Source organism: Tachyglossus aculeatus, chromosome 5 (genome assembly GCF_015852505.1).
Source record: "Tachyglossus aculeatus isolate mTacAcu1 chromosome 5, mTacAcu1.pri, whole genome shotgun sequence".
Lineage (NCBI taxonomy): Eukaryota > Metazoa > Chordata > Mammalia > Monotremata > Tachyglossidae > Tachyglossus > Tachyglossus aculeatus.
In genome coordinates, this window is record NC_052070.1 from 70,411,080 (window position 1) to 70,435,030 (window position 23,951).

At 49.5% G+C, this 23,951-nt stretch overlaps 1 protein-coding gene across 2 annotated transcripts; it reads left to right on the top strand.

The window, feature by feature from the left end:
• Positions 1-5,765: 5,765 nt before the first annotated feature.
• On the top strand, positions 5,766-23,552 carry SNX22 (sorting nexin 22). Of its 2 annotated transcripts, XM_038746896.1 has the most exons (7): positions 5,766-5,920; positions 8,986-9,069; positions 9,336-9,440; positions 9,713-9,807; positions 17,401-17,433; positions 18,418-18,485; positions 23,000-23,552. In XM_038746896.1, exons 1-7 carry the CDS (start codon positions 5,825-5,827, stop codon positions 23,170-23,172), a joined length of 654 nt encoding a protein of 217 aa, XP_038602824.1. In that variant the 5' UTR covers positions 5,766-5,824; the 3' UTR covers positions 23,173-23,552. The 2 variants fall into 2 exon arrangements, with proteins under 2 accessions (XP_038602824.1, XP_038602825.1); XM_038746897.1 differs by lacking the exon at positions 9,336-9,440.
• Positions 23,553-23,951: the final 399 nt, after the last annotated feature.

The window sequence follows — 23,951 nt, forward strand, 5'->3', positions numbered from 1 at the left end:
TTTTCATGTCTGTTTCTCGACCAATCAATCAGTCAACTTCAGATAAGGGACACTGCACAGCACGAAGATTCGTACGTATTAAGTGCTTAATAAATACCATAACTAACTGAAAGCATTTGATGCCTGGAGTTACCAGCCTGGAACTGAACTCCAGCCATGCCTGGCCCTTTGTTGACCCTGCCTGGCATCCGGACAATCTCATCCCTGAAGGTGGAGAGTTGGTGAGCTGGAACCCAGATGATATATTGTTCGCTTCCCAGCACTTTGCCAGCCAGCCCTAGGGCCAAACTAGGCTTCCAGGTGATGGAAGCTAAGATTTTCCAACAGCTGATCCCCATCATCATCCGTGGTATTGACTGAGGGAAGATGAGGATTCTGTTTCGGACAGGTTAACTTTGAGGTGTCGGCGGGACATCCATGAAGGGGTGTCACAACCGAAGTTGGCCCATACTGCAATATCTTACATATCCTATTAGATATTTTACGTTAACCTCCCCCATTAAGGAGTGCAAGCCCCTTGTACTAAAGGGAATGTGTCACTTTATTATTCTGTACTTCCCAAGTACCCAGTACAGTGTGCTACACCAAGGGGATGCTTAGTAAATGCTGCTACTGCTACTTTTCTTAACCACTAACTCACGTGCGTGTTCCCTTATCCTTCCAGCTGTAACTATTTTGGTTTCTGTCTCACTGGGGAGGTTACAAGGTGATCAGGTTGTCCCACTGGGGGCTCACAGTCTGAATTCCCATTTTACAGATGAGGGAACGGAGGCACAGAGAATCAATCAATCAATCGTATTTATTGAGCGCTTACTGTGTGCAGAGCACTGTGCTAAGCACTTGGGAAGTACAAGTTGGCAACATATGGAGACAGTCCCTACCCAACAGTGGGCTCACAGTCTAAAAGGGGGAGAGGGCAGGGGTCCAGTTTATTAGCCCTACTGTACTCTCCCGAGTGCTTGGTACAGTGCTCTTTTTTTTATGATGTCTGTTAAGTGCTTACTGTGTGTCAAACGCTGTTCTAAAGGTAATGAGGTTAGACCCGGTCCTTGACTGGAAAGGGGAGGGGTGGCTCAGGCACTCAGAGCTTAAAACAGTGTTTGTCGCATAGTAGGTGCTTAACAAATACTATAAAAATTAATTAATCCGTTTGTTCCCTCTCTCAGTTCAGGGTGTGCTCAGGTGAGACACTGTGGACTCACGCCGTCAGGCCCGGTCAGCTGGCGCGGGCTGCTGAGAAGAATGAGGCCTTTGTGCAGGGCGGCCCGGCATGGCGTGGGGCTGGAATGGGCAGTCTTGTGGTGCGTGCTTGTTGTCTTAAGGAAGTTAAGGAAACCTCCTGGAGCAGCAGGCCCAGCACAGGGAATGTTGGGAGGTGGGGGTTGGTTGGTTTTTTTTATTTTTCACTGAAAAGGAGTTTTGTGTGAAAGGAGGACGAGAAGGAAGAGGAGGCCCATGGCCTGCGGCAAGGGATCCCAACCTGCCAACTCTGTAGCGGGCCAGTTTCCAGGAGCCAGAGGCAGCTCAGAGCTCTGTCCCCCACAGCCTCTGGGGAAGGGAAAGGAGGATGTGCCTGCAACTCTCAGTCTGACTGAGCAGAGGGGAAACTGTCCCCAAACTTAAGCTGCTCTTGGTCTGGGCCCCTCCCAGCTCAGAGCTCCCTGCAATTGACCTTTGTTCCCAGATCAGCCATTTAGCAGTTGCCCAGTCTCCGCTCTCCTCCCCAACACGGGGGTAGGGGCAGCAGGAACCCAGCTGGAGTGCCAGGAGCCACCACGCTGAACCTTAATGGGGGCAAGGAGCCGGTTGGTCCCCAAAGTCTCCCCCTTGTCCAGAAGCAGTGGGGCAGGAATCACCTGTCCCCTCTAACGACACTCCCTCGGAAACCCTCCTCTCCACGTTTGAGACGGGTAACCAGAAAAGACAGCGGCTCGGTCACTGGAAGATGAGCAGAGGAGTCATAGGCTCCTATTAGCAAGATCCTATCGGAAAATTGCTATTCCCTTCTTAAAAGCCTTAATGAAGATACACCTCCTCCACGAGGCCTTCCCTGACTAAGCCCTCCTTTCCTCTTCTCCCTCCTGTGTCACCCTGACTTGCTCCCTTTATTCATCCCCCCTCCGGGCCCCACAGCATCATCATCATCATCAATCGTATTTATTGAGCGCTTACTGTGTGCAGAGCACTGTACTAAGCGCTTGGGAAGTACAAGTTGGCAACACATAGAGACAGTCCCTACCCAACAGTGGGCTCACAGTCTAAAAGACAGCACATATGTACATATCTGTAATTTGTTTATTTATGTTAATGTCTGTCTCCCTCTCTAGACCCTAAGCTCATTGTGGGCAGGGAATGTGTCCATTGTTGTATTGTAGTAATAATAATAATAATAATGATGGTGGTATTTAATCAATCAATCAATCATATTTATTGAGCGCTTACTGTGTGCAGAGCACTGTACTAAGCGCTTGGGAAGTACAAGTTGGCAACATATAGAGACAGTCCCTAACCAACAAGTGGGCTTACAGTCTAGAAGGGGGAGACAGAGAACCAAACCAAACGTATTAACAAAATAAAATAAATAGAATAGATCATCATCATCATCAATCGTATTTATTGAGCGCTTACTGTGTGCAGAGCACTGTACTAAGCGCTTGGGAAGTACAAGTTGGCAACATATAGAGACAGTCCCTACCCAACAGTGGGCTCACAGTCTAGAAGGGGGAGACAGAGAACCAAACCGAACATATTAACAAAATAAAATAAATAGAATAGATATGTACAAGTAAAATAAATAAATAGAGTAATAAATATGTACAAACATATATACAGTGCTTACTATGTTCCAAGCACTGTTCTGGGCACTGAGTACTCTCCCAAGCACTTAGTACAGTGCTCTGCACACAGTAAGCGCTCAGTCAATGCAAATGAATTAATGAACTGGCTGATCTCAAGTGTACACTAGGATTGCTTTTCACCTCCAGGGGTACATCTTTGGGGTCCAAGACCCTGGCCCCTCCTGATTCTGGGGATGTTTCCTTGTGGGGGAACGGGAGGGTAGGGAAAGAAATAGAAAGAACTGGGGGAACGACATGTCATAAAGATGGCAGACGCTTTGGCTGCTTGCTCCAGGCTGGCTTCGGAGCTGAGGACTCAAATCCAGAAAGGAGGACCTGATCGGCCGTAACCAGGACCTGCCGATGGTCTCTTCATCCTCTGACGGGAAATTCGAGTTCCTCGGGCCCCCTGTCCCAAAGAGTGGTGCCAGGAAGACCCCCCGCTATGGGGCTGGAACGATACCAGGGATGGGATGGGGATGAACAGTGCTGGTACAGTGCTCTGAAGCATTTGTTAAATACCACTGGTTGATTGATTGATTGGATGAAATGCTTTTGATTTGTCACTCCCTCGGGGACGATGCTGTTCTGGGAATGTGCTTGGTATGCTCCCTCAGGAGCAGGGCTGAGGAGCACCGTGGCTTAATGGGTAGAACACGGGCCTGGGAAAGAAGGTCATGGGTTCTAAATCCTGCTCCGCCACTTGTCTGTGACCTTGGGCAAGTCACTTCACTTCTCCGGGCTTCAGGTACCTTATCTGTAACTATTATTCTGGACTGTGAGCCCACTGTTGGGTAGGGACTGTCTCTATATGTTGCCAACTTGTACTTCCCAAGCACTTAGTACAGTGCTCTGCACACAGTAAGCGCTCAATAAATACGATTGATTATCTGTAAAATGGGGATTCAGCCTGTGAGCCCCAATGTGGGACGGGGACTGGGTCCAACCTGATTACTTTGTATCTACCCCAGCGTTTAGAACAGTGCCTGGCACATAGTAAGCGCTTAACAAATGCCATTATTATTATTATTATGGACCCGGCGGGATGGGAGAAGGGGAAACAATGACGTTGTAAGGCTGGAAGTGGGGGCTTGGGCCAAAGAGATGGGGACCAGGCAGAGGGTGGAGTAGAATTGACCGAGATCACCATGAAACGTTTTGGGCCCAGAGGGGAATACGGAGGAAGGAGAAGACATGGTCCCTGCTCTCAAAGAGCATCTGAGCTCAGTCAGCTGTCGGCCCCCACCCAGGCTCCTCGCTCTGTGGGCTTAGCTCCGGAAAGGCGAGGGGTGGGGGCGGCTGACTGTCTAAACCCTAGAAGCTGCCGCCTTCTGCCCTGACTCATCTACGCCCCGCACCGCGTGCCCGGTGGCTTTCCCAATCATCCGTTCTCCTCAGAGCTATGCCATCCTTGTTTTCCTCCTGCTTCAGATGTGGGGAGCCTCTGTTCCCTCAGCTGGGGGTGGGTGGCCACTCCCGGGGCCCAGGAACGGGGGTTCTGTTGTGCGTTGGTGAGACGAGGGGGAGATAGGGATGCGGTTCCCCTGAGGAGGGGGAGATGGTTTGGGGGAGGTGAGGGGGCTCCCCTGAGGAGTGTCTGCTGCAATGGAGCGTAGTTCCTACTTCCACTGATGTCTGACCATCCCCAGTGATCCGGCCTGTGGCTGAAAGGAGAAGTGAGAGTGGATTGTGCTGATGGGACCAGTCACCGTGATCCTGGAGTGGGCCTGAGGGGGAGGGGGGAAACCAGAGCCCCATCTCCATCCCGGCTGTGACTCTCCTCCTCAGAAGGAGCCTGCACCTGCTGGATGTAATGCCTCCAATTTCTCCCTATCATCTTCCCCAGCTCCTGCCTTGCCTTGCCCTCCCTCCCAGTTTCCTTTCTCATTCCCAACTGCCCCTGGTACTGGGGCCCACAGATCCTCTACTTCCCCGGGGTTCTTGGGTGGCAGGGGGTGCTGGGGGAGCCGGGGTCAAGATAAAGCTTGGGGTGTGTGGGGGGGGGGGGGGTCCCCAAGGAGGGACCGGGAGGAGGAGGGAAAGGGATGGGAGAGGATGAGGAGGGAGGGGGAAGTGGGAGGAGGGAAAGGAGGGAGAGGGATAGGAGAGGGAAATGGGAGCAAGGAGAGGAGAGGAAGGTGAAAGGAAGGGGGAGGAGGTGTGAGGAGGAAGAGGAGAGGGATAGGAGAGGGAGGTGGGAGGGTGAGGGATAGGAGAGGGAAGTGGGAGGAGGGAGAGGAGGAGAGGGATAGGAGAGGGGAGTGGGAGGAGGGAATGGGAGAGGGAGGAGGGGAAGGAGGGGGGAGAGAGAGGAGAGGAGGAGGAAGGAGAGGGATAGGAGAGGGAAGTGGGAGGAGGGAGAGAGATAGGGGAGGGAAGGAAGAGGAGGAGAGGGAAGTGGGAGGAGGGGGGAGGAGAGGGAAGTGGGAGGAGGGAGAGGGATAGGAGAGGGGAGTGGGAGGAGGGAAAGGGAGATGGAGGAGGGGAAGGAGGAGAGAGGGGGAGGGAGAGGAGAGGAGAAGAGGAGGGAGTGGGAAGAGGGAGAGGAGGAGGAGGGAGAGGGATGGGGAGGGAAGAGAGAGGAGGAGAGGGAAAGGAGAGGGAGGAGGGAGAGGGATAGGAGAGGGGAGTGGGAGGAGGGAGAGGGATAGGAGAGGGGAGTGGGAGGAGGGAATGGGAGAGGGAGGAGGGAGGGAGGTGGGAGGGACAGGAGACGGGGAGGGAGAGGGAAGTGGGAAGAGGGAGAGGAGGAGGAGGGAGAAGAGGAGAGGGAGGAGGGAGAGGGATAGGAGAGGGGAGTGGGAAGAGGGAATGGGAGAGGAGAGGGAGGGGGCGGGTCCAAGAGGGGCCTGTCGTGCAGCGAAGGGGCGGAGCCAGCCGGGGAGCCGCTCACCGGGCTCCAGCCGGCCGCCAGACCCCGGGAGGGAAGGAGGGAAAGAAGGAAGGAAAAAGAAGGAAGAAGGGGACCAGGCGGCTCGGCCGCGGGGATGGCGGCCCGCGGGCTGTCGGGGCTGGACGTGCGCATCCCCTCCGTGGGGCCGGAGGCCCAGGGGCCCGACCGCAGCCTGGACAAAGGGCACATGGTGAGTGAGCCGGACCGACCCCAGACCCCCGGGGGAAACTGAGGCTGGAGAAGCCGGGCTCGGGAGGAGAAGGGTCACCGGGGTCACCGGGCCCGGGGCGGCCCGGGGGGCCGGGGGACAGCTCTGCCCTGCAGCCCCAACCCTACCCCGATTCGGCCAAGAGGGGTCAAGCGGGAGACCGCCCCCCTCTTCTGACAAGAATCCTAATTATGGTGTTTATTAAGGGCTTTCTATGGGCCAGCCGCTGAATTAAGCGCCGGGGTGGATACAAGCCAATCAGGTTGGACACAGTCCCCGTCCCGCATAGGGCACACAGTCTTAGTCCCCATTTTACAGATGAGGAAACTGAGGCCCGGAGAAGTGAAGTGACTTGCCTAAGGTTCCCCCCCCCCCGCCTTACCTCCTTCCCTTCCCCACAGCACCTGTATATAGGTATATATGTTTGTACAGATGTATTACTCTCACTTGCACATATTCTACTTATTTTATTTTGTTAGTATGTTCTGTTTTGTTCTCTGTCTCCCCCTTCTAGACTGTGAGCCCGCTGTTGGGTAGGGACCGTCTCTAGACGTTGCCAACCTGGACTTCCCAAGCGCTTAGTACAGTAAGCGCTCAATACATACGATTGAATGAATGAATGAATAAGGTCACCCAGCAGACGAGTGGCGGAGCGGGACTGGAACCCATGACCTTTTAGACTGTGAGCCCACTGTTGGGTAGGGACTGTCTCTATATGTTGCCAACTTGTACTTCAATCAATCAATCAATCAATCAATCATATTGAGCACTTACTGTGTGCAGAGCACTGTACTAAGCGCTCGGGAAGTACAAGTTGGCAACATCTAGAGACAGTCCCTACCCAACAGTGGGCTCACTGTCTAAAAGGGGGGGACAGAGAACAAAACCAAACATGCTAACAAAAATAAAATAAATAGAATAGATATGTACAAGTAAAATAAATAAATAGAGTAATATTTCCCAAGCGCTTAGTACAGTGCTCTGCACACAGTAAGCGCTCAATAAATACGATTGATTGATTGATTGATTGATTCCCAGGCCCGTGGCCTATCCGGCTCCCCAGGTCCAGAGCAGATGCTGCTACTGGCCAACAACTCTCGCATCGTGGAGATGGTTTGGAGCTGTATCTGGGGATTGATGGGAGGCAGGTGCAGGGAGAGGGAGAGTTGGAGGGAGCTGGAAGCCTCTGCTCCTTTCCCCCTGGAAGTCTCAGGAAGGGCCAGAAAGGAGCAAGAGAAGGAAACAGGGATGGGGGGTTGTCCCCAGACCTTGTCAGGCTCTTCCCCAAAGCCCCTGCCCTGACAGCAACGCCACAGATGTACAGTTAGGAGGGGCAGATTGCATTAGCATTACCAACAAGAAATGCCCAAATCACACCTAATAGAATCAATCAATCGTATTTATTGAGCGCTTACTGTGTGCAGAGCACTGTACTAAGCGCTTGGGAAGTCCAAGTTGGCAACATCTAGAGACAGTCCCTACCCAACAGTGGGCTCACAGTCTAAAAGGGGGAGACAGAGAACAAAACCAAACATACTAATGAAATAAAATAAATAGACTAGATATGTACAAGTAAAATAAATAAATAAATAGAGTAATAAATATGTACAAACATATACATATATAGAAGGTGTTCATTCTACTGCCCGCTACCACACTGGTCCCCCAAACCTTCCCGAAAACCCCTGTGGAGTCACAAAAGTTCCCCCAGACTCTGGAACTTGCCTCAATATTTCCAGAGCTGGAAGGATCCTTTTGAGTGTTGTTCCAGCTGGGAAGGGTGGGCGGGAGGAAACATGCAGCACTCTGAGACTGCCCTGCTCAGGGCTCTGTCTCTGTGACTGTCCTCAACGCCTCCTGCCCATCAGTCAATCGCATTTATCGGAGCGCTTACTGTGTACCAAGCGCTTGGGAGGGTGCAGTGCAACGGAATTGGTAGACGGTTTCCCTGGAGACAAGGAACTTCTGTTCTGGGTTCCAAAGTTCCCCTCTCCTTTCTTGGCATCCGGAGCAATTCCAGGACCTAAGCCAGGGACAGGAAGGGCTGGGCTCCAAAATACTGGAGGGAAGAGTTTAGGAATGGAGGTGGGAGCCCCCCGCTCCCCCGGGAAGAATGGTTGGATGATGCTTAAAGTCAGGCAGTTGAGGAAGGAAGGGGGTTAAATCTCTGGCGTCTGTGGCACACTGTGTGTGAGCCCACTGTTGGGTAGGGACTGTCTCTATATGTTGCCAACTTGGACTTCCCAAGCGCTTAGTACAGTGCTCTGCACACAGTAAGCGCTCAATAAATATGATTGATGATGATGATGATGACCTCACAGACCTCTGCGTGAAAAACATTGCCTGAATACAGTCTAGACTTTGCCTTAACAAAAAACAAGGGCTTATTGATAGCTCCGCTGTTGGGTTAAATGGACCGTCCAGTGTGGTGCTTGAAAGAGAAGCGAAGGTGGAGGCTGATGACCTGAGATTTATTTGCGAATTCTTTGGCTTCAACTTTGAGGTTTACGTTGGACCCGCTCCATTTCTGCTAGGACTTGCCTCACTGTCCTCCGCTGACGGGAGATGACTTTTACAGAATACTAAACGGCAGGGGAATGGCAGGGCCTCGCCCCCGGAGTTTTGTGGGTCTCGGACTTGAATGTTAATCAAGTGATGGGGAAATGCCTGGAGTTGGAAAGGAGAGGAGCGGAATTGCCTAGTGGAAAGAGCCCATCCCCGGGTGTCAGAGGACCAGGGCTCTGATCCCGGCTCTGCCGCTTGTCTGCCGTGTGACCTCGGGTAAGTCGCTTAACTTCTCCGGTCCTCAGTTTCCTCATCTTTAAAATGGGCATTAAATCCTACTCCCTCCTTCTTAGCCCCCGTGACAGAGGGACTGTGTTCAACACACACGATTATCTTGTATTCACCCCAGTGCTTAGTATAGTGTTTGGCACATTATAAGTGCTTAACAAATAGCAAAAAAAAAGAGGGAGGGGGTGTTGGGGCACCGGTCAAACTATTGTATCTAGGTGTTTCACGTCCTTTCTGTTCCTCATCGCTGGCAGGTGTTCAGGGTGGAGATCTTTTACAACGGGCGAAGACACACCATCCAGCGCCGCTACAGCGAGTTCCACGCCCTGCACAAGCGGGTGAGAAGAGGGCAGGGTGGCTCTAGGACCCCGGCTGCACAGAGGGGTGGAGGAGCAGAGGCCCAGCCTCCCGGCTGCCGATGCTCCAAGCAGCCCATCGTTGCTCTCCATGGGAAGAGGGAAGGAGAGGAGCGTGGAATGTCGGCATTATTGGGGGGAGGCTGGCTGGGTTGGGGTTAGGGTTAGGATGGCAGAGTGACCCTGGTTAGGGTTTCGGGGATATTCAGCTGAGGGGCTGTGACCGGGCTGATGGAGGTTTCTGGCAGATCAAGAAGCTGTGTAAAGTGCCTGACTTCCCTGTGAAGCGCGTGCCCAACTGGAGAAGTAAGGTTTTGGAACAGCGGCGGCAGGGGCTGGAGGCCTATATCCAGGTGAGCAGACGGGCAGGACTGGAATAGGTTTACATTCCACCCGGGAGAGAGTTGGGAGCTGGCTCACTCTCTGCCCGTTTTCCCTTCTTCCCCCTGGGAAGGGGGCCTGGAACAGGGAGCCCTCTAATCTGGGGAACCACTTGTATTTGTGATCATTTTTAGTGGCGTTTGTTAAGTGCTTACTTACACCAGTCACTGTGCTAAGCGCTGTTTGGGGAAGGACAGATGGATGAGATGGATCCCGTGCATACGTGTGTGTGTGTCTCCCGCAGGGTGTCCTGTACCTCAACCAGGAGATTCCCAAGGAGCTGCTGGAATTCCTGAAGCTCCGCCACTTCCCGTCGGATACCAAGGCCAGCAGCTTGGAGTGAGTGGGGAACTGGGTGGGGCTGCAACTGTCAGAGCCTTTGGGCTTGTGACTGAGAGGAAGTGGAGAAGCGAAGAGTGAGTGGGAAGAGAGGGGGGAAGAAAACGAGGAAGGGAAAAGTCGTCGTATTCAGGTGTGGATTTTGGAGGGCCAAATCTAAAGCTGAATGTTCTCCTCACTGCCAACCTGGAGCCAGATTCTCTCTTCCTTGGGGGAGTTTTCCTGGGAGGGACCGACTTCTCGGAAAGATCCTCTTCTTCACTGGCTGAGTTTGCACAACCCCAAAACTAGTTGGAAAATAAAAAAAAATCTCAATCTATATGTTTAAAAAGTTGTAACAGCCAGCTAATGATAAGGGGATTTACTTTTAGTGTTCTCTGGCCCAATTCAGCAGGGAAGGATTGAAAAGAGTTAGGTTTAAAGGTCTAAGGTCATCATTGTTTTTTTTGTTTTTTGGATTGTTTTTTTTCTGTGCATCCTTGAGTGGATCTCCTGGTGAAAACTGCTATCTCAGGGTGTTACTACACCTCACTACCAGTCTGCCAGTCAACTTTACTCAACAGGGTAGAGTTGAAGGCTGGCAAAATCCCAAATGTCACCTGTCCCCCATTCCAATGTGCCGATACAGGGTGTCTGGGAGGGCTAGGAGGTGGGACTATTTGGGCACCCCTTCTTGACTTCACGGGGGCGGTCCTTGCTAAGATTTGCCTGACACCTGGGTTTAAAAAATACATTTTTCATTAGACAACTTGTCTCAGAAAACACACCTGGCTCCGTGCCTATGTGGCTGCTCTGGCATTTGTTTAGTAATTCTATTCTTCCAAGCTCTTAGTACAGTGCTCTTCCCACACTAGGTCAGTAAATACTTTCGATTGGTAGAGTTGATTGGGGTAGGCGGAGAAACTTGTGAAATGAGGACACTGTCCAGTAGAGTATATGAGCCAGAAATCTGGGGTCCTGACCTGACCAAGGGCCAAAAGAGGGATCTGAAATCCAGGAGGTCTGCAGGGTGGTGCCCGGAGGCATTGTTATGTATGGCTCACTCATGCCGGTGGTGGTTTTAGGTAGTCATGACGTTATTATTAATCATATTTATTGAGTGCTTACTGCATGCAAAGCACTGTACTAAGTGCTTGGGAGCATACAGTATAACTTCAGACATATTCCCTGACCACAGTGAGCTCAGTCTAGAGGATTTAAGTGTTTACTATTGTGCCAAACCCTGCCAAGTGCTGGTGCGGATAAAATCTAATCCTAATTAGACAGTCCCACACAAAGTCCACGGTTTAAGGCAGGGACAGCTGGTATCTTATCCCCATTTAACGTACAGGCTCTAATAAAATGTTAGCCAAAGTCGAAACTGTTCAAATGGTTTTTTAAAAACGTTTAAAGCAACCCTATCCCCCCCACAGGGTGAGTAACTGAAATGGACCCAAGCCAATAAAAGAATAAGTATAAGCACTGACTTACAATTATTATATTAGTGGAGGAGAGGCATTGTTGTCTAGTGGATAGAGAAAAGTCTTGGGGTTCAGAAGGAGCTGGGTTCTCATCCCTGCTCCTCTGTCTGTTGTGTGACCTTGGGGAAGTCTCTTATTTCTCTGTGCCTCCGTTCCCTCATATTTAAAATGGGGATTAAGACTGTGAGCCCCATGCGGGACATAGACTGTGGCCAGCCTAATTAACTTATATCTGCCCCAGTGCTTATTCCAGTGCTTGGCACATAGTAAGCACTTAACAAATACCATTTTAAAAAAAATAAAATGAAGTAGCGAAGGTTGAATAAGTCCTCAGATAATAGTCTCAGCCACATAGTTTTATAAATTCATTTGTTGTCGTATTTATTGAGTGCTTAATGTGTGCAGAACTCTGTACTAAGCACTTGGGAGCATACAGTATAACTTCAGACATATTCCCTGACCACGGTGAGCTCAGTCTAGAGGATTTAAGTGTTTACTATTGTGCCAAACCCTGCCAAGTGCTGGTGGGGATAAAATCTAATCCTAATTAGACAGTCCCACACAAAGTCCACGGTTTAAGGCAGGGACAGCTGGTATCTTATCCCCATTTAACTTACAGGCTCTAATAAAATGTTAGCCAACGTTGAAACTGTTCAAATGGTTTTTTAAAATCGTTTAAAGCAACCCTATCCCCCCCACAGGATGAGTAACTGAAATGGACCCAAGCCAATCAAAGAATAAGTATAAGCACCAACTCACAATTATTATATTAGTGGAGGAGAGGCGTTGTTGCCTAGTGGTTAGAGCAAAATCTTGGGGGTCAGAAGGAGCTGGGTTCTCATTCCGGGTCCTCTGTTGTGTGACCTTGGGGAAGTCACTTATTTCTCTGTTCATCCATTCCCTCATATTTAAAATGGGGATTAAGACTGTGAGCCCCATGCGGGACATAGACTGTGGCCAGTCTGATTAATTTATATCTGCCCCAGTACTTATTCCAGTGCTTGGCATATAATAATAATAATAATAATAATAATAATGATGGCATTTATTAAGTGCTTACTATGTGCAAAGCACTGTTCTAAGCGCTGGGGAGGATACAAGGTGATCAGGTTGCCCCACGGGGGGCTCACAGTCTTAATCCCCATTTTCCAGATGAGGGAACTGAGGCCCAGAGAAGTGAAATGACTTGCCCAAAGTCACACAGCTGACAATTGGCGGAGCTGGGATTTGAACCCCCGACCTCTGACTCCAAAGCCCGGGCTCTTTCCACTGAGCGATGCTGCTTCTCTTAGTAAGCACATAGTAAGCACTTAAAAAATACCATTTAAAAAAAAATGAAATGAAGTAGCAAAGGTTGAATAAGTCCTCAGATAATAGTCTCAGCCACAGTCAGTTGTATAAATTCATTTGTTGTCGTATTTATTGAGCGCTTAATGTGTGCAGAGCTCTGTACTAAGCACTTGGAAAGTAAAATTCGGCAACAAATAGAGACAATCCCTACCCAACAACGGGCTCACAGTCTAGAAGTGGGGAGACAGGCAATAAAATAAAACTAAAGTAGGCATCAATATAAACAAATAGAATTATAGATATACTCTTACTGTGTGCAGAGCACAGTACTAAGCGCTGGGGAGAGTACAATATGTTGCCAACTTGTACTTCCCAAGTGCTTAGTACAGTGCTCTGCACACAGTAACACTCAATAAATACGATTGAATGAATGAATGAATAAATATGATTGAATGAATGAATGAACAGAGTCCCTGCTTATAATGAGTTTACAGTCTAGTGTCACTGAAGCCAGGGAAACTAGGCCCCTCAGTATTTGAAGGGACCTGAAACTAGGTCAGTCAATCAGTCGTATTTATTGAGCGCTTACTGTGTGCAGAACACTGTACTAAGCGCTGAGGAGCGTAGACAACAACGATAAACAGACACTTTTCTTGCCCGCAGTGAGCTTACAGCTGGGTCGGGTTCAGGTCCTCTCTAGTTTCTGTGGTTTCCCCGCTTCCCAGCCCATGGGGATTCCTGCCCAAAGTTCCTCCTGCAAACCTCCCATTCCCTCCTTTCTGTTCCTGCCGTAGGAGGAGCAGACTTCCCCCAGGTGCCTCGCTGGTAGCATTTTTTGAGCATAATAATAATATGATGGTGGTATTTAAGCGCTTACTATATGTTAAGCACTGTTCTAAGTGTTGGGGAAGATACCAGTTAATCAGGTTGGACAGTCCTTGCCCCACCTGGGGCCCACAGCCTTATCCACATTTTACGGATGAGGGAACTGAGGCACAGAAAAGTGAAGTGACTTGCCCCAGGTCACACAGCAGAGCACAGTAGTAATAATAATAATGATGGTATTTGTTAAGCGCTTTGTGCCAAGCATTGTTCTAAGTGATGGTGTAGCTACAAGGTGATCAGGTTGTCCCACACGGGGCTCACAGTCTTAATCCCCATTTTACAGATGAGGGAACTGAGGCACAGAGAAGTGAAATGACTTGCCCCAGGTCACACAGCAGAGCGCAGTAGTAATAACAACAATGATGGTATTTGTTAAGCATTTACTATGTGCCAAGCACTGTTCTAAGTGATGATGTAGATACAAGGTGATCAGGTTGTCCCACATGGGGCTCACAGTCTTAATCCCCATTTTACAGATGAGGGAACTGAGGCACAGAGCAGTGAAGTGACTTGCCCCAGGTCACACAGCAGAGTATAGTAGTAATAATAATAATGATGGTATTTGTTCAGCGTTTACTATGTGCCAAGCACTGTTCTAAGTGATGGTGTAGCTACAAGGCGATCAGGTTGTCCCACACGGGGCTCACAGTCTTAATCCCCATTTTACAGAGGAGGGAACTGAGGCCCAGAGAAGTGAAGTGACTTGCCCCAGGTCACACAGCAGAGCACAGTAGTAATAATAATAATGATGGTATTTAGCGTTTACTATGTGCCAAGCACTGTTCTAAGTGATGGTGTAGATAAGGTGATCAGGTTGTCCCACACGGGGCTCACAGTCTTAATCCCCATTTTACAGAGGAGGGAACTGAGGCCCAGAGAAGTGAAGTGACCTGCCCCAGGTCACACAGCCGAGCTGGGATTCGAATCCAGGTCCTCGGGGCTCCCAGGCCCGTGTTGGATCCACTTGGCCAGGCTGCTTCCGTTTGAGAGCACCGAGTTGGCGCTTAGGTGACGTTGCCAACTCGTCCTTCCCAAGCGCTTAGTCCAGTGCTCTGCGCACAGTAAGCACTCAATAAATACGATTGAATGAATGAATCCAGAAGACACGTATGACACGATCCCCTCTCACGGTGGCACCTGGAGCGTTTCCGGTACTTTACCGGTCTCGACTTCATGAGGGAGAGGGAAGCAGAGGCCTGTCCGGTCCATTCCTAGCGTGGGCGGTGGCTAGCGAGTGGCAGGCCATCTACTACAGCGGCGTGGGAGGGAGTCGAGGGCGGACACGCAAGTTGACCGCGCGGAAGGAGGCGGTGGGAAACCACTTCTGGATTTTTTACCAAGAAAACTCTATGGATCCACCACCAGAACGGCGGCAGACGGACAGCGGGGCGTTCGGGGAGGGAGGGTGTCTCTATGGGGCGACGCGATAGCGTAAGACTTGGACTTCCCAAGCGCTTGGTCATCATCATCAATCGTATTTATTGAGCGCTTACTATGTGCAGAGCACTGTACTAAGCGCTTGGGAAGTACAAATGGGCAACATATAGAGACAGTCCCTACCCAACAGTGGGCTCACAGTCTAAAAGGTCCAGTGCTCCGCACACAGTAAGCGCTCAATAAATACGATTGAATGAATGACTCCCCACAGCACATATGTATCTATCTGTAATTTATTGTTTTATCTACTTGTATTAATGTCTGTCTCCCCCTCTAAACTGTGAACTCATTGTTGGGTAGGGACCGCCTCTATATGCTTCCAACTTGTACTTCCCAAGCGCTTAGTGCAGTGCTCTGCACACAGTAAGCGCTCAATAAATACAATCGAATGAATGACTCCCCACAGTACATATGTATCTATCTGTAATTTATTGTTTTATCTACTTGCATTAATGTCTGTCTCCCCCTCTAGACCGTGAACTCATTGTTGGGTAGGGACCGCCTCTATATGTTTCCAACTTGTACTTCTCAAGCGCTTAGTGCAGTGCTCTGCGCACAGTAAGCGCTCAGTAAATACAATTGAATGAATGACTCCCCACAGCACATATGTATCTATCTGTAATTTATTGTTTTATCTACTTGTATTAATGTCTGTCTCCCCCGCTAGACCGTGAACTCATTGTTGGATAGGGACCGCCTCTATATGTTTCCAACTTGTACTTCCCAAGCGCTTAGTGCAGTGCTCTGCGCACAGTAAGCGCTCAGTAAATACGATTGAATGAATGACTCCCCACAGCACATATGTATCTATCTGTAATTTATTGTTTATTGCATTAATGTCTGTCTCCCCCTCTAGACCGTGAGCTTGTTGTTGGGTAGGGCCTGTCTCTATATGTTTCCAACTTGTACTTCCCAAGCGCTTAGTGCAGTGCTCTGTGCACAGTAAGCACTCAGTAAATACGATTGAATGAATGACTCCCCACAGCACATATGTATCTATCTGTATCTATCTGTAATTTATTGTTTTATCTACTTGTATTAATGTCTGTCTCCCCCTCTAGACCGTGAGCTTGTTGTTGGGTAGGGACCGTCTCTACATGTTTCCAACTTGTGCTTCCCAAGCGCTTAGTACAGTGCTCCGCACACAGTAAGCGCTCAGTAAATACGATTGAATGACTCCCCACAGCACATATGTATCTATCTGTATCTATCTGTAATTTATTGTTTTATCTACTTGCTTTAATGTCTGTCTCCCCCTCTAGACCGTGAACTCATTGTTGGATAGGGACCGCCTCTATATGTTTCCAACGTGTACTTCCCAAGCGCTTAGTACAGTGCTTCGCACACAGTAAGCGCTCAGTAAATACGATTGAATGAATGACTCCCCACAGCACATATGTATCTATCTGTATCTATCTGTAATTTATTGTTTTATCTACTTGTATTAATGTCTGTCTCCCCCTCTAGACCGTGAACTCGTTGTTGGGTAGGGACCGCCTCTATATGTTTCCAACTTGTACTTCCCAAGCGCTTAGTGCAGTGCTCTGCACACAGTAAGCGCTCAGTAAATACGATTGAATGAATGACTCCCCACAGCACATATGTATCTATTTGTAATTTATTGTTTTATCTACTTGCATTAATGTCTGTCTTCCCCTCTAGACCGTGAAGTCATTGTTGGGTAGGGACCGCCTCTATATGTTCCCAACTTGTACTTCCCAAGCGCTTAGTGAGTGCTCTGTGCACAGTAAGCGCTCAGTAAATATGATTGAATGAATGACTCCCCACAGCACATATGTATCTGTATCTATCTGTAATTTATTGTTTTATCTACTTGTATTAATGTCTGTCTCCCCCTCTAGACCGTGAACTCATTGTTGGGTAGGGACCGCCTCTATATGTTTCCAACTTGTACTTCCCAAGCGCTTAGTGCAGTGCTCTGCGCACAGTAAGCGCTCAATAAATACGATTGAATGAATGACTCCCAACAGCACATATGTATCTATCTGTAATTTATTGTTTTTTCTACTTGTATTAATGTCTGTCTCCCCCTCTAGACTGTGAGCTTGTTGTTGGGTAGGGACCGTCTCTATATTCATTCATTCATTCATTCAATTGTATTTATTGAGCGCTTACTGTGTGCAGAGCACTGTACTAAGCGCTTGGGTGGTACAATCAATCAATCGTATTTATTGAGCGCTTACTGTGTGCAGAGCACTGTACTAAGCGCTTGGGAAGGACAAGTTGGTAACATCTAGAGACGGTCCCTACCCAACAGCGGGCTCACAGTCTAGAAGGGGGAGAAAGGCAACAAAATCAATCGTATTTATTGAGCGCTTACTGCTATATGTTTCCAACTTGTACTTCCCAAGCTCTTAGTACAGTGCTCCGCACACAGTAAGCGCTCAATAAATACGATTGAATGAATGAATGAGCGATCCCGTGGTCTTGAACACAGGCCGATACTCGTTTCCCGAAAGGGCCTCCCCGCTGTGGCTAATGCGGCTTTCCTCTCTTTTAGTTCACTCGGTGAGTTCCTGCCCGGCAACGGCAGGTAAACCCAAACTTCCAGTTCGTTTCCTTCTTTTCTAACCGGAGATTTGGGCTTCCAGGGGAGGCTCCCACGGCGGAGGGAGCGGACGGAGCGGGGCTGCCTCTACGCTAGCGGCGTCCGGCCCGACGGCGTTTCGGCACCGGGCCGCCACGGTGCCTCCTGCTTCCTCGGTCTTCCTTCCAGCGCCCGGCTGGGCAGGCCGAGCTTTAATCAATCAATCAATCAATCAATCATATTTATTGAGCGCTTACTGTGTGCAGAGCACTGTACTAAGTGCTTGGGATGTACAAAGTGGCAACATATAGAGAAAGTCCCTACCCAACATTGGGCTCACAGTCTAAAAGGGGGAGACAGAGAAAAAAAACCAACAAACAAACATACTAACAAAATAAAATAAATAGAATAGATATGTACAAGTAAAATAAATAGAGTAATAAATATGTACAAACATATATACATATATACAGGTGCTGTGGGGAAGGGAAGGAGGTAAGATGGGGGGGATGGAGAGGGGGACGAGGGGGAGAGGAAGGAAGGGGCTCAGTCTGGGAAGGCCTCCTGGAGGAGGTGAGCTCTCAGCAGGGCCTTGAAGGGAGGAAGAGAGCTAGCTTGGCGGATGGGCAGAGGGAGGGCATTCCAGGCCCGGGGGATGACGTGGACCGGGGGTCGATGGCGGGACAGGCGAGAACGAGGTACGGTGAGGAGATTAGCGGCGGAGGAGCGGAGGGTGCGGGCTGGGCTGGAGAAGGAGAGAAGGGAGGTGAGGTAGGAGGGGGCGAGGGGATGGACGGCCTTGAAGCCCAGGGTGAGGAGTTTAAGGGTCTCTAAGAAACGAAAGCCCTTTCTCCCAATTCCTGCTGGCCCATCTTTGATTCCGGCATCTATCCAAGCCTGGAGCGAACTCATTTGGAAGGGGGGATGTGGGGGAAACGCCACCAAATAACACCCTTAGTGTTAGCGATCCCCCCCCCTCCTTTCTTCCAGCTGCCGGCTCCAACATCGGCCTGTGCTGAGCTTCAACAAGGACCCTTACGTAGATGCTCCGTCTTCAGGTGGGTAGAGCAAAAGTGATGTGGGGTAACGGATCCCCAGAGGTCGATGCTGGCTGTTGAGCGCTGTGGAAGCTCTGCAGAGGAAAAAAGCTCCAAATAATAATAATAAAGGTATTTGTTAAGCGCTTAAGACCCCAAATCTAAGGCCCCAAATCTGGCGTCTGCTTCTCTGCCCGTTGGAGGCCTGCCCGGGGGAAAGTGAGGGGCGGGATGGAGGGACAGGAAAAGATTTAGAGAAGCAGCGCGGCTCAGTGGAAAGAGCACGGCCTTGGGAGTCAGAGGTCATGGGTTCAAATCCCGGCTCTGCCGCTTGTCAGCTGTGTGACTCTGGGCAAGGCACTTAACTTCTCTGGGCCTCAGTTACCTCATCTGTCAAATGGGGTTTCAGATTGGGAGTCCCGCATGGGACGGCCTGATCACCCTGTATCCTCCCCAGCGCTTAGAACAGTGCTTTGCACATAGTAAGCGCTTAACAAATGCCAAAATTATTATTATTTAGAGAAGCAGCGTGGCTCAGTGGAAGGAGCACGGGCTTGGGAGTCAGAGGTCATGGGTTCAAATCCCAGCTCTGCCGCTTGTCGGCTGTGTGACTCTGGGCAAGGCACTTAACTTCTCTGGGCCTCAGTTACCTCATCTGTCAAATGGGGTTTAAGATTGGGAGTCCCACATGGGACAGCCTGATCACCTTGTATCCTCCCCAGCGCTTAGAACAGTGCTTTGCACATAGTAAGCGCTTAACAAATGCCAAAATTATTATTATTATTATTTAGAGAAGCAGCGTGGCTCAGTGGAAAGAGCACGGGCTTGGGAGTCAGAGGTCATAGGTTCAAATCCCGGCTCTGCCGCTTGTCAGCTGTGTGACTCTGGGCAAGGCACTTAACTTCTCTGGGCCTCAGTTACCTCATTTGTCAAATGGGGTTTAAGATTGTGAGTCCCACATGGGACAGCCTGATCACCTTGTATCCTCCCCAGCGCTTAAAACAGTGCTTTGCACATAGTAAGCGCTTAAAAAATACTAAAATTATTATTATTATTATTTGGCCAGCTCAGGGCCATTTCAGTTACTCATCCCTTGGAGGGACAGGGTGGCTTTAGAAGAGGTGGCTGCCCCTTCTTGCGTCCTCTAGACTGTGAGCTCATTGTGGGCAGGGTACGTGTCTGATGTTAAATTGTAATTAAGCGCTTAGTACAGTGCTGTGCACACAGGAAGCGCTCAATAAATACGATTGAATGAATTGAATGAGTGAATAATAGTGATGATGGTATTTGTTCAGCGCTATGTGCCAACTCCAGCGCTTGGCACATAGTAAGCGCTTAACAAATACCATTAAAAAAAGGAACTGTTCTAAGCGCTGGGGTAGATACAGGGTAAACGGGCTGTCCCACACGGGGCTCCCAGTCTTAATCCCCATTTTACAGATGAGGGAACTGAGGCCCAGAGAAGTGAAGTGACCTGCCCAAGGTCACAGAGTAGACAAGTGGCGGAGCCGGGATTAGAACATTAGAAAAGCGGCGTGGCTTAGTGGAAAGAGCACGGTTGTGGGTTTGAATCCCACCTCAGCCACTTGGTCAGCTGTGTGACCTTGGGCAAGCCACTTAACTTCTCTGTGCCTCAGTTCCCTCATCTGTAAAATGAGGATGAATACTGTGAGCCCCACGTGGGACAAACTATCACCTTGTAGCAGGTTGTACCAGCGCTTAGAATGGTGCTTTGCACATAGTAAGTGCTTCACATATGCCATCACTATTATGGAGAAGCAGTGTGGCTCAGTGGAAAGAGCACAGGCTTTGGAGTCAGAGGTCATGGGTTCAAATCCTGGCTCTGCCAATTGTCAGCTGTGTGACTTCGGGCAAGTCACTTAACTTCTCTGTGCCTCAGTGACCTCATCTGCAAAATGGGGATGAAGACTGTGAGCCCCACCTGGGACAACGTGATCACCCTGTAACCTCCCCAGCGCTTAGAACAGTGCTTTGCACATAGTAAGTGCTTAATAAATGACATTATTTTTTATTTTTTTATTTTTTTATTTTTTTCTCAATTGTGTGACATTGGGCAAGTCACGTCACTTCTCTGGGCCTCAGTTGCCTCATCTGTAAAATGGGGATTAAGACTGTGAGCCCCACCTGGGACAACCTGATAACCTTGTGTCTTCCCCACTGCTTAGAATGGCGCTTGGCACATAGTAAGCGCTTAACAGGTACCATCATCATCATCCTCTGACTCCCAAGCCTGTGTTCTTCACTAAGCCATGCTGTTCCCAAGCGCTTAATACAGTGCTTTGCACAGAGTGCTCAATAAATACAATTAACAATAATAATAATAATGATATAATCATCGCACTGCTAAAGAATGAAGTGAAGCACCAGGGGCTGTGGAGATCTGGGGATTCTACTGCCCTTTCCTGGTCATTCATTCATTCATTCATTCATTCAATCGTATTTATTGAGCGCTTACTGTGTGCCGAGCACTGGACTAAGCGCTTGGGAAGTACAAGTTGGCAACATATAGAGACGGTCCCTACCCAACAGTGGGCTCACAGTCTAGAAGGGGGAGGCAGAGAACAAAACATATGAACAAAAAGAAAATAAATAGAATAAATATGTACAAATAAAATAAATAAATAAATAGAGTAATAAATACGTACAAACATATATACATATATACAGGTCCTTCTGTGTACATGGGTCCTCTGGACCCAAGGCCGTGGTCGAAGCCGCCTCTCCTTTCCGAGGGCTGCTGAATTTTGAGCTCCCTCATCATCAATCGTATTTATTGAGCGCTTACTGTGTGCAGAGCACTGTACTAAGCGCTTAATACTAGCTGTACTAGCGCTTAGTCCCTGTACAAATAGCTCCGATTCCTTAGCCCAGCTCAGTTCTGATTTCTGTGAAAATCACCCAGCTGTCTCTTCTCTCCTTTTCTCACCTCCCTAAATGAGGATACTTACTACCCAGCGCTTAGAACAGTGCTTGGCACTTAGTAAGGGCTTAACAAATGCCATCATTATTATTATTATTACTGCGTATAGACTGGTAGAATCAACTTTGTCATTCATTTGAATGATTGTGGTATTTGTTTAGTGCTCGCTACGTGCCAAGAACTGTGTTAAACACTGGGGTAGATACAATTCAATCAGATCCGGCACAATCCCTGTCTCCGTCCAAAGAGGGAGGGAACATTTTACAGATGAGGAAACCGAGGCAGGGAGAAGTTGTGGCCTCTCCAAAAATAATAATGATGGTGTCTCTTAAGCACTTACTATGTGTCAAGCACCGTTCTAAGCGCTGGGGTAGATACAGGTCATCAGGTTGTCTCACTTGGGGCTCACAGTCTTAATCCCCATTTTACAGATGAAGTAACTGAGGCACGGAGAAGTGACTTGCCCAAAGTCACACAGCTGATAATCAATCGTATTTATTGAGCGCTTACTGTGTGCCGAGCACTGTACTAAGCGCTTGGGAAGTACAAGTTGGCAACATATAGAGACGGTCCCTACCCAACAGTGGGCTCACAGTCTAGAAGGGGGAGACAGAGAACAAAACCAGACATATTAACAAAATAAAATAAATAGAATAGATAGGTACAAGTAAAATAAATAGAGTAATAAATAAATAGAGTAGGGTAGATACAAGGTCATCAGGTTGTCTCACATGGGGCTCACAGTCTTAATCCCCATTTTACAGATGAAGTAACTGAGGCACAGAGAAGTGAAGTGACTTGCCCAAAGTCACACAGCTGATAATCAATCAATCGTATTTATTGAGCGCTTACTGTGTGCCGAGCACTGTACTAAGCGCTTGGGAAGTACAAGTTGGCAACATATAGAGACGGTCCCTACCCAACAGTGGGCTCACAGTCTAGAAGGGGAAGACAGACAACAAAACAAAACATATTAACAAAATAAAATAAATAGAATAGATATGTACAAGTAAAATAAATAGAGTAATAAATACGTACAATCATATATACATATATACAGGTGCTGTGGGGAAGGGAAGGAGGTAAGGCGGGGGGGAATGGAGACGGGGAGAGGAAGGAGGGGGCTCAGTCTGGGAAGGCCTAAGTAGCGGAGCCGGGATTAGAACCCATGTCCTATGACTCCCAAGCCCGAGATCTTTCCATAGTGACGGATTGTGGATTAGGTCGTCTTCTTCCCAGACCTGTGGCCTTCCCGTTAGGCCAAGGAACTGCTCTTTGTGTCGGGAGACACGAGGTTCTGCGGCCCCTAGCCTGTGACCCTTACCCCTTCTAACACATTTAGACTGTGAGCCCACTGTTGGGTAGGGACTGGCTCTATATGTTGCCAACTTGTACTTCCCAAGAGCTTAGTGCAGTGATCTGCACACAGTAAGCGCTCAATAAATACAATTCATTGATCTAGGACAGGCATACACCAAGGGAGAAGTACACCCAGTTCTGCCCTGCTGGCAGGGGCCTTTCTGAGCCGTGGGCTACCGTACCTCAGGGCCCCTCTCCCCGCCACCCCCAACGCTAACTGTTCTTGCTCTTACAGAGCCGCTTCCCAATACAGTGGTGAATGGCGTGCTGCAGGGCCTCTACGGCTTCAGTCATTGCCCCGACGAGCCCCGGCGACTCTCCCCTGCCATGCAGGGCCGTCGTCCCGCCCGGGACCGTGAGGAGCCCGGAGCCTGTGCCTGTTGCCGGTCGGAGAGGCTGCCGGCCTGACTCAGGAATGGGCGCAACTAGTCGGGACGTAGACTCCACTAGCCCACGGTTGCCAGTTCCGGCTGGGAGCCGAGGCCGAGGGTGCTAACGGTCGGTGGTGGTTGAGCACAAGAAGTCCCCCGGACTCACTAAGAGGCTGGTTTGGGCAGAGCGGGGAGCTGGGGGCCGCCCACAATAAGGGAGAAGGAGGGGACGGAGAGAAGACGATGCCCGTGGGTGACCTTACGTCTGGGCAAGTGGGATGGTGGTCACCGTCTCTCCCGCTGAGATAGAAAAGGTGGCCAAAGAGAGAAACGTATGGCGTTTTAAGTCCTGGGACTTTAAAGAGGGATTGGAGGCCCTCCCAGAGGGTGTTCAAAGTGAGTAGGCGTTTTGGTCAGCTTCTCTAGGCCCACCTTTCTGACCGGAGTGTGGGGGGAGCAAATGGAGCAGGGCTGCCTCAGCGTTTTGGCACCGAGCCGACACAATGCCTCCTACTCCCTTGGTCTTCCATCCAGGCCCGGCTGGACAAGCCAAGCTTAAGGGTCCTAAGTTTCTAGGAAACCAAAGCCATTTCTCTTTTCCGGGCACGACCTACAGATATCCCTTCCCCAACAGCAAAAGAATCAATCCCTGCACACCTATTGAGGAAGATGTTCCGTGATATCAGGCCTGTAGACCTGACGGCTGTGCTTCACCCCTGCAGTTGTCCGTTAAACGGAGCTTCGTTCAAGATGAAGCCAGGGCACGATGGACCGCCTCCCTCCATCCTTATTTTGGACCTCTTTGGGCGAGGGGTC

What these genes read in the sequence shown, in the direction of transcription:
- SNX22 (XM_038746896.1), top strand. Translation starts at nt 5,825, where the DNA reads ATGGCGGCCCGCGGGCTGTCGGGGCTGGACGTGCGCATCCCCTCCGTG. An exon ending in TCCACGCCCTGCACAAGCGG is followed by an intron (nt 9,070 to 9,335) that starts GTGAGAAGAGGG and finishes GGTTTCTGGCAG; the next exon opens with ATCAAGAAGCTGTGTAAAGT. An exon ending in GGCTGGAGGCCTATATCCAG is followed by an intron (nt 9,441 to 9,712) that starts GTGAGCAGACGG and finishes TGTCTCCCGCAG; the next exon opens with GGTGTCCTGTACCTCAACCA.